General features: G+C 42.8%; 1 protein-coding gene across 2 annotated transcripts in view; it reads left to right on the forward strand.

Moving 5' to 3' along the window:
* The first annotated feature begins 158 nt into the window (after positions 1 to 158).
* Positions 159 to 14,059, forward strand: part of LRGUK (leucine rich repeats and guanylate kinase domain containing) — a 118,188-nt gene continuing 104,287 nt past the window's right edge. For both annotated transcript variants that reach the window (XM_029233839.1, XM_029233840.1), the window contains exons 1-3: positions 159 to 499; positions 7,944 to 8,051; positions 11,630 to 11,711. In XM_029233839.1, coding sequence (XP_029089672.1) covers positions 185 to 499; positions 7,944 to 8,051; positions 11,630 to 11,711 — 505 coding nt within the window. In that variant the 5' untranslated portion in view covers positions 159 to 184. The remainder of the gene's footprint in view (positions 500 to 7,943; positions 8,052 to 11,629; positions 11,712 to 14,059) is intronic.

Below are 14,059 nucleotides of genomic sequence, written 5' to 3' on the forward strand. Positions count from 1 at the left end.
CACACACACACACACACACACACACACACACACACACACACACACACGGAAAGGAAAGTCGTGCACCAATGGCAGCGCAAGCTGAAAGCGAGGACCCAGGGAGGGGCGGAGACTACAGCCCCCAAAATCCCCTGCGGCGCCTCCTCCCCTGGCGTCAGTCTCCTAGGCAATCCCGGTAAATAACATGGCGACCTCCGGGAGAGATCCCCAGTTGCCGAAGCCTTCCTGTCTCCAGGGAGCCGTGAGCAGTTCACGAACTGGAGCCCAGTCGAAACTGCTGCACTCAGAAAAGGAACGTCAGTCTCTCTGGTCTCCTTTTCCCATGGGGCAGAGACCGAAAAATACTTTTCGCAAAACCTCCTCCTACCTACTCCAGCAGCTCATTCACTGCTCTCAAGAGTCGGACGTGGACAGAGATTACGAAGACCAGGAAGAGGGAGAGGACGAGGGCAAAGTGGAGTTCGAGGAGTCTTCAGAGTCCGAAATGCTGAATTTTGAGGTGTGCCTTCCCCCCACCCCTTACCCCCTCACTTCCTTCTCCAGCGGTCGGACCCCTCACCAGCCTGCGGCTGAGCCCATTCCTAGGGCTCCTTGCCTCCAGGAACGCCTCTTCCTTACTGCTCTGAGACTCCCCCTCTCTCCTTCCCATTTCTGTTACCCGGTTTCCTCACCCTTTGCCTGAAATATCTTCAAGTATATCCTTTATTTTTCGTTAGCACATTTGATTTCTTAAGAGTCAAGTTACACAGCATCGTTGAGGAAAAAGTACCTATTTGTATGGGAGTTATGGTTTGACAGTGTTGTGAATAGACAGACTTCTACTTCTGCACCCCCCGCACCTTTTCCTCATGACTGTGAAATACTCCAACACTCTCCCCGATGAAGGAGTCCCTTCATCCTCCTTCCTCTAGGAAAAAAAAAAATTACCCTTTTGAAATAATCTAAGTGCTTCCTCAAAGACCAAGTGACTTGAAAGTTTTTATATATTACTTCTGCCAGGGGTATATGATGCATTATACAAACAACACACACTGCTCACTGTGAGAGTATTTCAGGATGTGGGGAATGTTCCCAACATTCCCACCTGTAATGCCTTGTTGGCAGCTTGGCCTTTCACACTAATACAGATTCCCTCTTTTCTACAATACCTCTTCTAAACATGACCCAGTTCCACTTACACTTATTAGCATCCTGTTCCTTCCTTAGCCCTTTGCCTGCCTTCTTATCCCTTTCCACTTCACATCATGTCACTTCTTTCTCTTGGCTTTCTAATCCATTATTTGCTTTCTTTTTTTAAAAAATTTTTATTGGAGTATAGTTGATTTACAATGTTGTGTTAGTTTCAGGTGTACAGCAAAGTGAATCAGTTATACATATATCCACTCTTTTGATTTGCTTTCTTTTGATAAACTGTTAGGTTTTCCTCTTTGTCTTGCCTGCCAAGAAACATAACTTTTTTTCTTAATTCAGTATTTTTCTTAATTTCAGTAGTTTTTCTTTAGATTAGGTTTTTCTCTTCCCTTTCCTCCTTCTTCACAGTATAAATTGCTTCAAATTCTTTTCAGAAGTAGATATAATACAGAGAAATAGAAAGTTTCCAACATCCTGTTCTGTGATATTCTTCTGGCATCCCCTCTGCATCATTGCACCTTTTCCTAGTCACCTTTCTTTCCCCCTTGAGGCCAAACAGGTTTCTCTTTGTTATGCCTGTTCTCTTTCACCACCCCCTTTCCTCATTTGTCTTATTTTTTCTTGTTCTCCCCTCTGTAACTTGCAGTGTCTTCTGTTACTCTGATTCTGCCACTGACTACTTACATTGTGTCTCCACTTGGGTTCCCTTCTTTTGTAATGTCCTTTTGTTCACTTTCCACATTTGGCCCATTTTTTTCCACCCTCATCCCCCCATTTTGTCTTCTTCTACCTCCTTCTACATGGCCTAGTTACACATCAGTTTTGCTTAAAGTGGACCACAGAAAATTACTACTTATTTTGTTCATCTTTTGTTGATTTACTTTGCCATGCTTAACAGTGACTACTGGAAAACTGTAGCGATGTTTTTACAACTTTGAGGTGTTTGTATGGCTTCCACCCCAGAGGAATTAACAAATGAATCACCAGGTTATTCTAATTAATGCATGTTCTTCAGCTGTGGGGTTCATTAGTACCATTGTTAATCTGTCTTCAATATGCCATTAACAAACCATAGAGGGAGGGGGTTGACTTGAACTAGTTAATCCTTTTTGGCTTGTAGGCTTTTGTGTGGAAAAAGTTTATTATTTCTTCTATTTATATTCTAAAATTAGTATTTGTTTTGTGTTCTCACATTCTCTTTTACCTTTTTATAGTGTCTCATATGTTTTGATATGCTGAATAAACCAAAAAGTTTTAAGAGGAAACATTTGGGCTTTTATGTTCAGTGATTTATTTTCCATATCCTAGCCCGATTAAGATTTATAATGCTCTGATGGTCAAAATGATTATTAAGTGCCTATAATGTAATTAGCCTCAATGAACTTGAGGGAGTTAGGGCAGACCAGCTGTTCAGAATATTGCCTTTGGAATTGAAAGATCTGTATAAAGCCTTTTGTTTGTTGTGAGATTTTGAGCAAGTTACTCACTCTCTGTGTCGCATCTGCTCTACAGGAATTATACTACTATCTACCTCATGGAGAGCTGTGAAAATTTAATGAGATCCTATGTGTAAACTACTTAGCACAGTATATTATTTACACTGTTACTAATCCAAGTAATAACTTACCTGTTCTTATCTACTAACTACAGCCCATCAGGTGACTTCATTAATTTGGCCTTCATTGAACAAGCATTCACAAATGATTGCTATATTGGAAGTACTCTGACTCTACAGGGCAGAAGAAATGTCTGGGCCTGTGATATGTTTCTGCTGCATGGAAACCACTCCAGTAACTTTATGTGGATGATAATGCCTGCTCATTGGATAGATATGAACATCAAATTTAATGGGAAAGTCTATGTTAAAGTTCTTAACATAGTGTCTGATACAGTGCAGGCTCTCAGAAAATTAGAGATGTAATACATAATAGCTACAGTAATGGTAGAAGAAGATGAGAGTGTGACGGTCCCAGCTCTCAAGGTGAGATAAGAGTGAGTGTTCATCCTATGAAGAGATGTGTACAGATGATAGCCGGGTTGCAGGCATGGCGGAAGACTGGAAAGGAAGTCAACCCTTACTTGGGTGCAGAGGTGGTGTGTGGGCAGGCAGAGGGCAGCTTTTCCAAGTGGTGGGTTATAGGTGAGAGCAGAAAAACAGATGAGGTGGGGGCCAGATTGTGGAGAGCTCTGTGCTGTTGTAGGGACTGTGGACTTGACTCTAAGCAGCAGGGAACTGCTCTTGTGGCCAAGGGAGGTTAGATAAGAAGATGGTGAGCCTGGAGGCAGGGAGATCAGTGCAAAGAGGAGCAATCTCTGGGGAAGAGACAAGAGTCTGGATTAAGGCAATGGGAATGGAAAGGAAGCTAGAGAGAAATACGTATTTAAAATATTTAAGATGAAACACTTACTAATTGAATATTGGAAGTCTAGGGTGACTGCTAGGTCTGTGGCGTGTTGCGGGGGGAATATTAGGGCCACTAACCACCATGGGAAACAGGGACAGGTGGAGCTGTGCATTCAAGAGTTGGGTATGTGAATCGTAGGCCTCTGGAAATCAGGAGAGGAGGGCTCAGGGTCAGAGACCTGGAAATCATCAGCATTGGAGTCTCTGAGATCATTCAGGAAGAGAAGAAAGAAGAGAAGGAGAGGGCCAAGAAAAAAACCCTGGGGGTACAGGTATTTCAGAGGCAGGCAGATGAAGAGGATTCAGGGGAAGAAACTGGAAAAGACTGGTAAGAGAAAAAGGAGAAGGAAGAGAGCTGAACAGGAGGGAAGCCAGGGCAAGAAAGGGTGTTGAGAACATTGGCATGGGTTATGCCTCCAAGAGGTTAAGTGGGAAGAGGCCCCAAAAGGGCTCATTAGGGACCTCCCTGGCCGTCCAGTGGTTAAGACTTCGCCTTCCAATGCAGGGGGTGCGGGTTCCATCCCTGGTCGGGGAGCTAAGACCCACATGCCTCGCGGCCAAAAAACCAAAACAGAAGCAATATTGTAACAAATTCAGTAAAGACTTTTAAAATGGTCCACATCAGAAAAAAAAAATCTTTAAAAAATAAATTAAACCCAACAAATTATTAAGCCTCAAATAAATATTTCTTTAAAAAAAAAAAGGGTTCATTAGCTTTGCCTATTTGACAGTCACTGTAGACCTTGGCCCATGTGGATTTTGTGACGTGAAGGCAGCAGCCTAAGTGAAGCAAGTTGAGGCGTGAATGGGAGGTGAACAAGGGGTAAACTAGCTTGGCTATTAAGGGAAACTATAGCTATAGCTAAAGGAACATGCAGGACTGAAGAGAGCCCTTGTAGGACAGAAGGGACTCACATGCTCGTAGAGCTGGAGAAGTGACAACTTGGAGAATGACAGTGGAGAGTGACCGGTTGAAACCACAGGCAAAAGAGGGCAGCGTTGATGGTCCCTGAACACGGTCTCTGGGGAAACAGAGGGTGCTGGACCCTGAGTGTGGAGAAGGAGCTGACCTCCTCTGAGACCCCAGCAGGAAGCATCAGGACAGGTGCACGATGTGGAGGGGCTGATGTCTGATCATTCCTACCTTGCCTCGGAAGTGGAAGAGAAGGACTGAGAGGGTCCCCTGCAGAGAGTGAGGACAAAGGAGTGGAGGCACCTGACAGCTTGAGGAGGGGGCTGGAGATCTCACCAGCAAGGTGGGGACTTGAAAGGCAGCTGAGGAAGAAGGGGACCGTAATAGCACCATAGCGCCGAGGCCCAGCTAGAAGCTGACTTGAATGTGGCACCAGAGTGGGCCTTTCCCGCCCACTGAGCCCCTCGGGGGGAGAAGTAGTCTTGTTATTCATTCAGCCCGTGTTTTAGCACCAAACATGTATTAGGTACTGTATCCCTCCTCCCCACCTTACACTTTCGCTATTTGAACTCTATGTAGTTTCCCCAACGGGCTGTACTCGCCGTTGCCTTTGGGATCTTGTACATGTTGCCCCTTATACCTGCAATACCCTCTTGGCCCTCTTCTGCCCTTTCTTCCCCTTTGCCAGAGTAACTCACAACTTTGGGTTTCAGTGGTTCTCTCACCGAGGAAGTCTTTGCTAACCCCCTACTCCCCACTAAAACGGCCATAAAATGGGTGCCCTGCTCCTAGTGAAAGCACCCTGCCTACCTCTATTGTAGTTTATCAAACTCCTGAAGTAGTTTGTGTACTTGGATGACCTGTGCTTCGTACGCTGGGAAGATTTTTATCCCAAATGGATGATGAACATGACATAATCCCTGCCCCAAGGCAGTAGTTGAGCGTGAAGTTGATTCAGGTTTGGGTACGCATGGGGCAGTTGCAGTCAGGGGCCAAGGAGTCAGAGACTTGAGGGTAGAGAGACATTGAAATTGCCCATGGGAGACCCAGTAGAGAAGGAAGTATAGTCAGGAGGGGACAGATAGACTCTGAGGTAAAGGGAAGGCTGAACAGACCGGAGATTTTGTTGTGGTCAGAGACCAAGTTCAGTAGGTGTTGGAAAGGTGGAAGGATGGGCAGCTGTGGGAGCCGAGAACAATGGAAGACTTGAGGTCTGAGGTTTCTAGGGTGGAGCAGTTTAGCATGATGACTAAGTCCAGGGCATGCCCAGGGGAGTGAGTGGCTGAAGTTGGCTAGAGATCAATTTTAAGGTGTCTGGAGTTGAGAAAATAAAGGAACATGTATGTGTGCATGTACTTGAAATGGTCGGGGTGTTGAGTGGCTCTCCTTAGGGATTCTGAAACCACCCAAGATACAGATAGGGCTGGTCAAGGTCTGAAGATGACCAAAGACCAGAAGGGAGAGACATGACACTGACATATGGCAGGAACCTCACAGGATGTGTGAGGGGGTGGCCGTGAGGGGTCTTGCCTTGGGGCTTTGGGACAGTGCTGACAGCGTGTCCAGTCTCTGTATCAGTGGCTGTGTTGAAAACAGATGTCCACCTACTGTAAATAAGGGACTCTGTAGTTTCTCGTTCCCAGGAAATGGAGGGGGTGGGCCACATGGAAAGTTTGGGAGGGAAGGTAACACTCTCACACCTCTACTCCTTCCCAGGCCTACTATAAAAAATTGCAACTTTGTTTAGAAAGGTACATCTCTTTCCCCCATTTTGTGAACAGGTTGATTGGTATGGATGAATAAGATGTGGAATTTCTGAATTCACCAATTTGTGCTAACAGCTGCCATTTATTGGGGACACTTGCTGTGTTCTAGGCACCAGGCTAAGAGCTTTATGTTATTTTTCATTCTCTCCAAAACATTAAGAAAAAGTAATAACATATCCTATTTATAGATGAAAAATTATGAGTCTCAGAGAAAACGTTATCTCCCAAAGTCATATATCCAAAATGGCAGATCTGGGGTTCAAACCAGCTGTGCAGTATCTCCGTTTGAGTGATATTTGCTTCTCTGGGTTAGTGGAAATGGGGGAGGAAAGAAAGCTCTTTACAGTAGCACAAGCCTGCATACTTATGTCCTTAGTACTAGAAGCCTGAGCAGCATCATTGGTCCTTGAATGAATATAGAAGACCTGAGAGAGTGTTTTGCCATCACAGTCCCTATACCAGTTACATTGGTTAGTAATATTGGCGTGACTGACGTGGTTACTTGTATTTTGTGTCCTCGTGCTGATGTTAGTGTGTTGGCCATAATGGAGCTGAAGGCAGCACAAACACAGCACTAGTCTACCTATTATCTGTTCTATCTGTCATTATTGGGGGAGGGGTGTGTTGGGCCACCACTGGTCCATGGTGTCTATACACTAAGGGCCAAGCTCCTTCTACAAATGATATTACCCTTTTAATTAATCTTGTAAATTGTATGAATCCAGCAAAATTAGCCAGTACAAAGTGAACTGAGGACCTGTTTTCTCCAGCAAGAATACCAGATGTAGAGAAGTAATTGCCTTAATTTGATGTAACCATCCTTTGGGTTGTGGACAAGCAGTCAAGTGTAGTGGTTAGAACTGCCCTGGAGTCAGACAGATTCAGATTTGTATTCTGGCTCTGTCACATACTAGCTATGTGGTTTCAGGCAGGTTAACTTCTGTGAGCCTTAGTTTCTTCATTTGTAAAATGGAGCTAAGCGTACCTCCCTCAGGATTGTCAGGAGGATTAAATGAGTGGACCCATTGAGAGCTCTTAGCGCAGTGCCCAGAACAGAAGCACTAAATCAACGTAGCTGTCATCACTAATATTGATGCTTCTACTGCTACTGTGTTAATTCTGCTTTGAATACCTAATACAAGCAACCACCTGAAAGTTCAGCAGCAATACATTGATTTGATCGGTATTTTCTTAATCATATGTAATATGTATGGGTCTTCAACACAGTTTTTTTTAAAATTACCATTTCCTTTATTTATTTATGGCTGCGTTGGGTCTTCGTTGCTGTGCACAGGCTTTCTCTAGTTGCGGCGAGAGCGGGCTACTCTTGGTTGCAGTGCACGGGCTTCTCATTGCAATGGCTTCTCTTGTTGTGGAGCACGGGCTCTAGGTGCATGGACTTCAGTAGTTGTGGCACGTGGTCTCAGTAGTTGTGGCTCGCAGGCTTTAGAGCACAGGCTCAGTAGTTGTGGCGCATGGGCTTAGTTGCTCTGCGGCATATGGGATCTTCCCGGACCAGGGATCGAACCCTTGTCCCCTGCATTGGCAGGTGGATTCTTAACCACTGTGCCACCAGGGAAGTCCCAACAACACAGTTTTCTTTGGTAAATTTTGGAAGGCTCAGCTCCCAGATATGTAATATAGTAAATAAGTGCTGGATATGATGAGGTGGATTACTTCTTTTCTAATGGAAATCCTTTCTTTGTCCGCCTCTCTGGTTTTTTTGCAGGGAGAATTTGATGGGGTCCTGAGAGAGGAGGTCGTGGCTGAGAAACTCTACAAACTGGGGCGCTCAGGCTCTGGGACTGAGCAGGTCTACCTCAGTCTGACTTTATCAGTGAGTATGAGAAGCTCACCATTGGCTGGCTACATCTTGACACTGGTGGGACCACATCCATTTTCTCTGGTACTCATACCTTTTTTGGTGGCCCCCAAATCTCAGAGTCTTGCATGTGATGGAGAATGGCGATGAGTTATTTATGTTTGACATCAAAGAGCCCTGGCCAGTCCAATAATCAGCCCCCTTGCCCCCCGCCAAGTTCCTTTGTTTTCATTTCCTTCACAGTCTGTTTCTTTCATCTTAAGCAGTCTGTTTTATAGTAATCAATGCTTTCCTTCCAGGAGGTTGAATTTGATTCTGTAAAACCAATCAAAAACTCTTTAAGAATTTTCTTTCTGATCAGTGCCAGGACTACAATTTATGTCTGAATCCAAGGGAACAAAATATTTTTGTACTGACTTTTTTCCCCCCTAAGTATGTCAAGAAATCAGTAGCTGTGAGCTGTAGCTCACTTTCTAAAAGGTAGCTATGATGAAAGCGAAAAATGTATTGTTATTCATCAATTTTCAAGATTTCGATACCAGCACAGAATCTTTTTTTGTGTGTGTATGTATTTCTTTATCTATCAATATTATCTATTTTGCTTACATTTATATATGACATGAAGTTGAAAACACTTATTTTTTCCAAATTATTCTGAAATGTTTCTCTTTAACTAAAATATGGTATACTGATATATTCTTTACTGTAGATTTTTTTTTTTTTGGATCCTTTTTTTAAAATTTATTTTTGGCTGCATTGGGTCTTCGTTGCTGCGCGCGGGCTTTCTAGTTGCGGCGAACGGGGGCTACTCTTCATTACGGTGCACGGGCTTCTCATTGCAGTGGCTCCTCTTGTTGCAGAGCACGGGTTCTAGGCACACGGGCTTCAGTAGTTGTGGCACGCGGGCTCTAGAGCGCAGGCTCAGTAGTTGTGGCGCATGGGCTTAGTTGCTCTGCGGCATGTGGGATCTTCCTGGACCAGGGATCGATCCTGCGTCCCCCGCATTGGCAGATGGATTCTTAACCACTCTGCCACCAGGGAAGCCCCTGTTTGGATCCTTTTTTGATGAAACCGGTGGCAAAAGGATATTTGGGAGTATAGTGGTATTTTATTGCAGTACCTTTTTGTATGTTATTGGCCATTTAGATTTGCTAAATGCCTCTTGTAGTCTATTGCCCATATATTTATTGGATTGTCCATCTTTATTAATTTGTGGATATATATTCTGGATATGTATTCTTTGTCAGATGTACACATTATCTTCTCCCAGTGGCTTGGTTTTTGACTCTCTTAATGATATCTCTTAATGAACAGAATTTCTTAAATTTGAGTGACATCAATATTTTTTCTTTCATGATTAGTGCTTTCTGTGTCCAATTTTAAAAATCTTTGCCTATAGAAGTATCATAAATATATTTCCCTTTAGTTTCTTCTAGAGGCCTTAATGTTTTATCTTCTACACTTCAGTGTATTATCAATTTTGAATTATTATTATTATTTTAACATCTTTATTGGAGCATAATTGCTTTACAATGGTGTGTTAGTTTCTGCTTTATAACAAAGTGAATCAGTTATACATATACATATGTTCCCATATCTCTTCCCTCTTGCGTCTCCCTCCCTCGCACCCTCCCTATCCCACCCCTCTAGGTTGTCACAAAGCACTGAGATGATCTCCCTGTGCTATGCGGCTGCTTCCCACTAGCTAGCTATTTTACGTTTGGTAGTGTATATATGTCCATGCCACTCTCTCACTTTGTCACAGCTTACCCTTCCCCCTCCCCATATCCTCAAGTCCATTCTCTAGTAGGTCCAGCACAGAATCTTGACTCTAAATTTATCATGAGAAGCTGTAAGAGCAGAGTACTCAGTATTTCAGCTTCTTTCCTCATTTTGTTTCTTTATAGTCCTAGAAAATTAATTTATTTCTTTTGCTTTCTTGTATTGTAAAGCATTAACTGCTCCTTGAAGGTCCACAGAGTAAATGCAGATATGTAGGTGAAAAAAACACACTGAAATTTTGCTACAGCACCCTAATTTGCCTCAAGCATATATAATTCATAGCAAGGCTGTTTTATCTTGGATTTGAACTAGTAAACTGTCCAACAAATGTTAAGCCCTTTTTACCCATGCTGGTTTCATGGCATGTCCTTTGAGAACAGCATACGAAGGCTCTAATCTTTTACTGTTTTCACTTTACAGCATTTTATGGATGACTCAGCCAGTCAGGCAGTAATGTACAGGGACCCTGTGTGCATTGCACTATGTCAGACTTTGGAATGGAAGATAATTCCAGTAGCGGTACATCTGTACACAAGTCCTTTTCAATCAATACTCTACGTATATACGTAGTGCTACACCTTAAACTGATCTACAAGAAAGCACAATCCTTTAAATCTTATTTCAGCTAGATGGACTGAAGCTTCTTACTTTGCCACTGACCTCCTTACATTTGAGATATTACATGTTGAATTACTTTGCCCTAATAGCCTGTCTTACTGAATACACTTTCTTAGGGTTGGCCAGGTTAGTGATTTTTCCCGCCTTATGTCTTAACTTATGTTGCACATAATTTTCTAACTTTCTCTAATTAACTTGTGTACACAGTTTCTCTCCTACCCAAAGTCGTTAAGTTTCTTAAAGGCAAAATATAACTCTAGCCCAACACTGTACGTGTTTCTCATCATGCCAAGCTTAATGCCTTGTATGTAGTAGGTCATCAGTAATTTACTTATTATTGTTCTAGAGGCCTTTATTATCATTCTTATATTTGAGAACTTGCTTATCATGACACTTTGGTTCGCTTTTGCTTATCATGACACTTTGGTTGGCTTTTTCTGACTCTGACATCACAACGTAAACCAGTGACATGAGTCTTTGTTCCAAGGGACCAAATTCCCCTCCAACCCCTCGTGATGTTCACTAGAATCAAGATTTCATGGAAGGGATCTGGGACAAAGATTCAGGAGACTTGGAGCTGCTTTTGTGTTGCTAACTTGCTAAGTGATTTTAGGCTATTTACCTACCTCTTTGTACCTCACATTCCTCATCCCTACACTGGGGATAATCTGCCCTACAGATCTCACAGGTTTGTTTGATCAGATGAGATCATTGGGAGAGAGCTTTGAAGCCTGAGGAAGCCTAAGAAGTATTGTTATTAATGATCACTCGATTAGGTGTGAACTCTTCTAACATTTCATTTGAATTCTAGGCATTTGCTTTTTCTTTTCTGCTACTAGATAAAGGCTTTGGCTTTATTGCTTTTATGTGTGGGTTTTTTTTAAGTATAAAACTCCGCTGTAAAGGTCTTCATGAACACTGCTTTAATTTGCCTTTTCACGTTGTGTATGTTCTTGCTAACAACACTAATTTTCCAAGCTATTATTTCCTTCAGAAGAATGCATTTTTTGATGGGGTTTGTAGTCTATTTTGAGACCCTATTGGTAGTAGGCTTCAGATTTTATTCTCTCACTTCTACTGTATTTTCAAAGGAAATTCTGGATTTCTGTCAACCTCTGTTTCCAGATGTCTTGAGAAGCCTGAGTACTCATCTGTTAAAGCAACATTAAATCTTTTACCTTTTATTTTCTCAGGATCTTGATTTAATTGACATTAGCATCCTCTGTGGATACATTCACCTGCAGAAGTTGGATCTTTCAGTAAATAAAATTGAAGGTATGTAATTGTCATTCTAGTAAGTCAGTGGATTGCTGAATTATTTCAAAATTTAAGCTTTGCAGAATGTAATATAGTTTAATACTACCAAACTTGATATAAGTGCTATTGTGGATCACTTTACACATTGATCCTCTGTCTTCCATGGAAAAAAAGCACCTATAACTGATGACAAAAGAAAAAGGCAGAGGTCAGCAAACATGCTACATTATGCGATGGTTGAGACCCACTCAGTGATATTAAAGAGCGTCAGATGGAATGTTTGCTTTGCTTTTTCCTTTCAAGAGATGGATCATTACTTCTTTAATGCCTCCTGAATATTTGATGATTCCCATTTCCTTCCCTCTTTTAGTTTATTCAGTGTAGATGAATTAGTTCTTTTATCCCCCTTTAATGGATGCTTTTCTTTATTTTGCATTTGCATCTACATCTTAATCCTGGCTAGCTCCTTCTGTTCTTATTTGAACACCAGGGATTCAGAAATTTATTTTTTCCCCCTCTCTTCAATGTCTCCATATAGTTAGTGGGTTCTTACAAGTCTAACTCTGCCATTTGTGGTTCCATATAAGGTATCTGTTGTGATACCTTGCTCACATTGAATGAAATTAGTCACATTTTCTTCAAACCTTGATCCTTGTTTCTAATTTTCTGACCCTATTTGAAATTTCTGACCTGCTTCTTTCTTCATTGATCACCTTTCTGTTCACTTTAGCTTTTTTTTTTTTTTTTTTTTTTTGGGGTGCGGGGCTCTCCCTGCTGTGGCCTCTGCCGCTGCGGAGCACAGGCTCCAGACGCGCAGGCTCAGCGGCCATGGCTCACGGGCCCAGCCGCTCCGCGGCATGTGGGATCTTCCCGGACCGGGGCACGAACCCGTGTCCCCTGCATCGGCAGGCGGACTCTCAACCACTGCACCACCAGGGAAGCCCCACTTTAGCTTTTTATAAGACGATTAAGTGTTGCTGATATGGACTTCTCTGATGTCTTCCTCCCATCTGACTGCAATAATTAAAATTCACTCTTTTCAGTGGCTAAGAAGCATTCTAGCATATTTTAATTCTTAAAATGCTACTGTTTGAAAGGCTTTTTGTTAATTTTTTTCTAGTTTCATAAAAACTTCTTTATGGAAAATTACAAATGTGTACAAGTAGAGAGGTTTGTAATGAATATTCAGGTTCAACAATTGTCAGCCCATGGCCCATCTTGCTTCATCCATCCTTCCCAGGGTTATTTAAGACAAATGCCAGATATGTTATCATCGGAAAGAATTTTTAGTGTTAACGGCAGGCGCTCTCCCCACACCCCACACCTCCAAGATTGGTTTCATTTACTGGTTAAGGGATTGCAGGGTTGGGGAGACTCCAGCAATCTTTTGTGTGCGGCAAAGGGGAAAGAGATGTGGCTTCATACCCTTGCCCCTTGAGCAAGCAGTTCCCGGTAGCAAATGAAGCTTTCCTCTTCAGATCAGTCTCCTTCAGTCTTTTATGTCCCGCTTTATTAACTCATCAAGTGTTCGAGAACTTATTGTGTGTAAGGCACAGTATATATTTTTCTTTTCAAGAGAACAGCTTTATTGATGACCTGATATGGACCAGATTTCAACTTGCATCAGAATCACCTGGAGGGGACCTGTTAAAACATAGATGCCTGTGCCCCACCCTCAGACTTTCTGATTCCGTAGATCTGGGGTGGGACTTGAAAATTTGAATTTCTGATTAGTTTCCCTGGAGGCCAGTACAGGACCACACTTTGAGAACCACAGTTGTAGACATGAGGAGCTCCTGCCATCTGGTGGACAAGGAGGTCACTACACCGAGTAGGGAGAGTTATAAGCCCAGCAACCCAGAAGGTGGATTTTTCCTATCAAAGTGACTCGAAAGCATTGAGCATCTACAAAGTGTGAAATGTACTCACCATCCAAGCGGTAGCTGCTGCTTTTGCTTCAAGACAGAGCTCCATGGTACAGCACTTACCTGCCCACAGAAAGATCAGCTCCAAGGGGGTAGGGGGGTCCGTGGAAATTAAGAGGGTCGCGATCACCGTTGACAGATATGGAGCTGAGCTCAGTTGGGACAAATAGGCAAAACTTGTAAAGCAATTACAGTTTCTTCTTAGCTTTCCTCTCACAGGCAGCCTTTGTGGATTTGCTCATGAATTCCCACCAAAGTGTTGATGTCTCAGTGTTCTGTTCCTCCTAGAACAATTTCATAGAAAAGACAGGCTAAAGAAGGCTGTGGTTTAGACCAGAGAAATAAAGTAGAAATTGGTGGAGATCTTCTGGCTTCTGTGACCCTGAGAAGGAAAGCTGTTGGGGGGATGGGGTCAGGGGCCCCTCACCTTTCTGGCTCTAC

This window comes from Monodon monoceros, unplaced genomic scaffold, assembly GCF_005190385.1.
Source record: "Monodon monoceros isolate NGI ecotype Baffin Bay Population unplaced genomic scaffold, NGI_Narwhal_1 Super_Scaffold_2, whole genome shotgun sequence".
Classification (NCBI taxonomy): Eukaryota; Metazoa; Chordata; class Mammalia; order Artiodactyla; family Monodontidae; genus Monodon; species Monodon monoceros.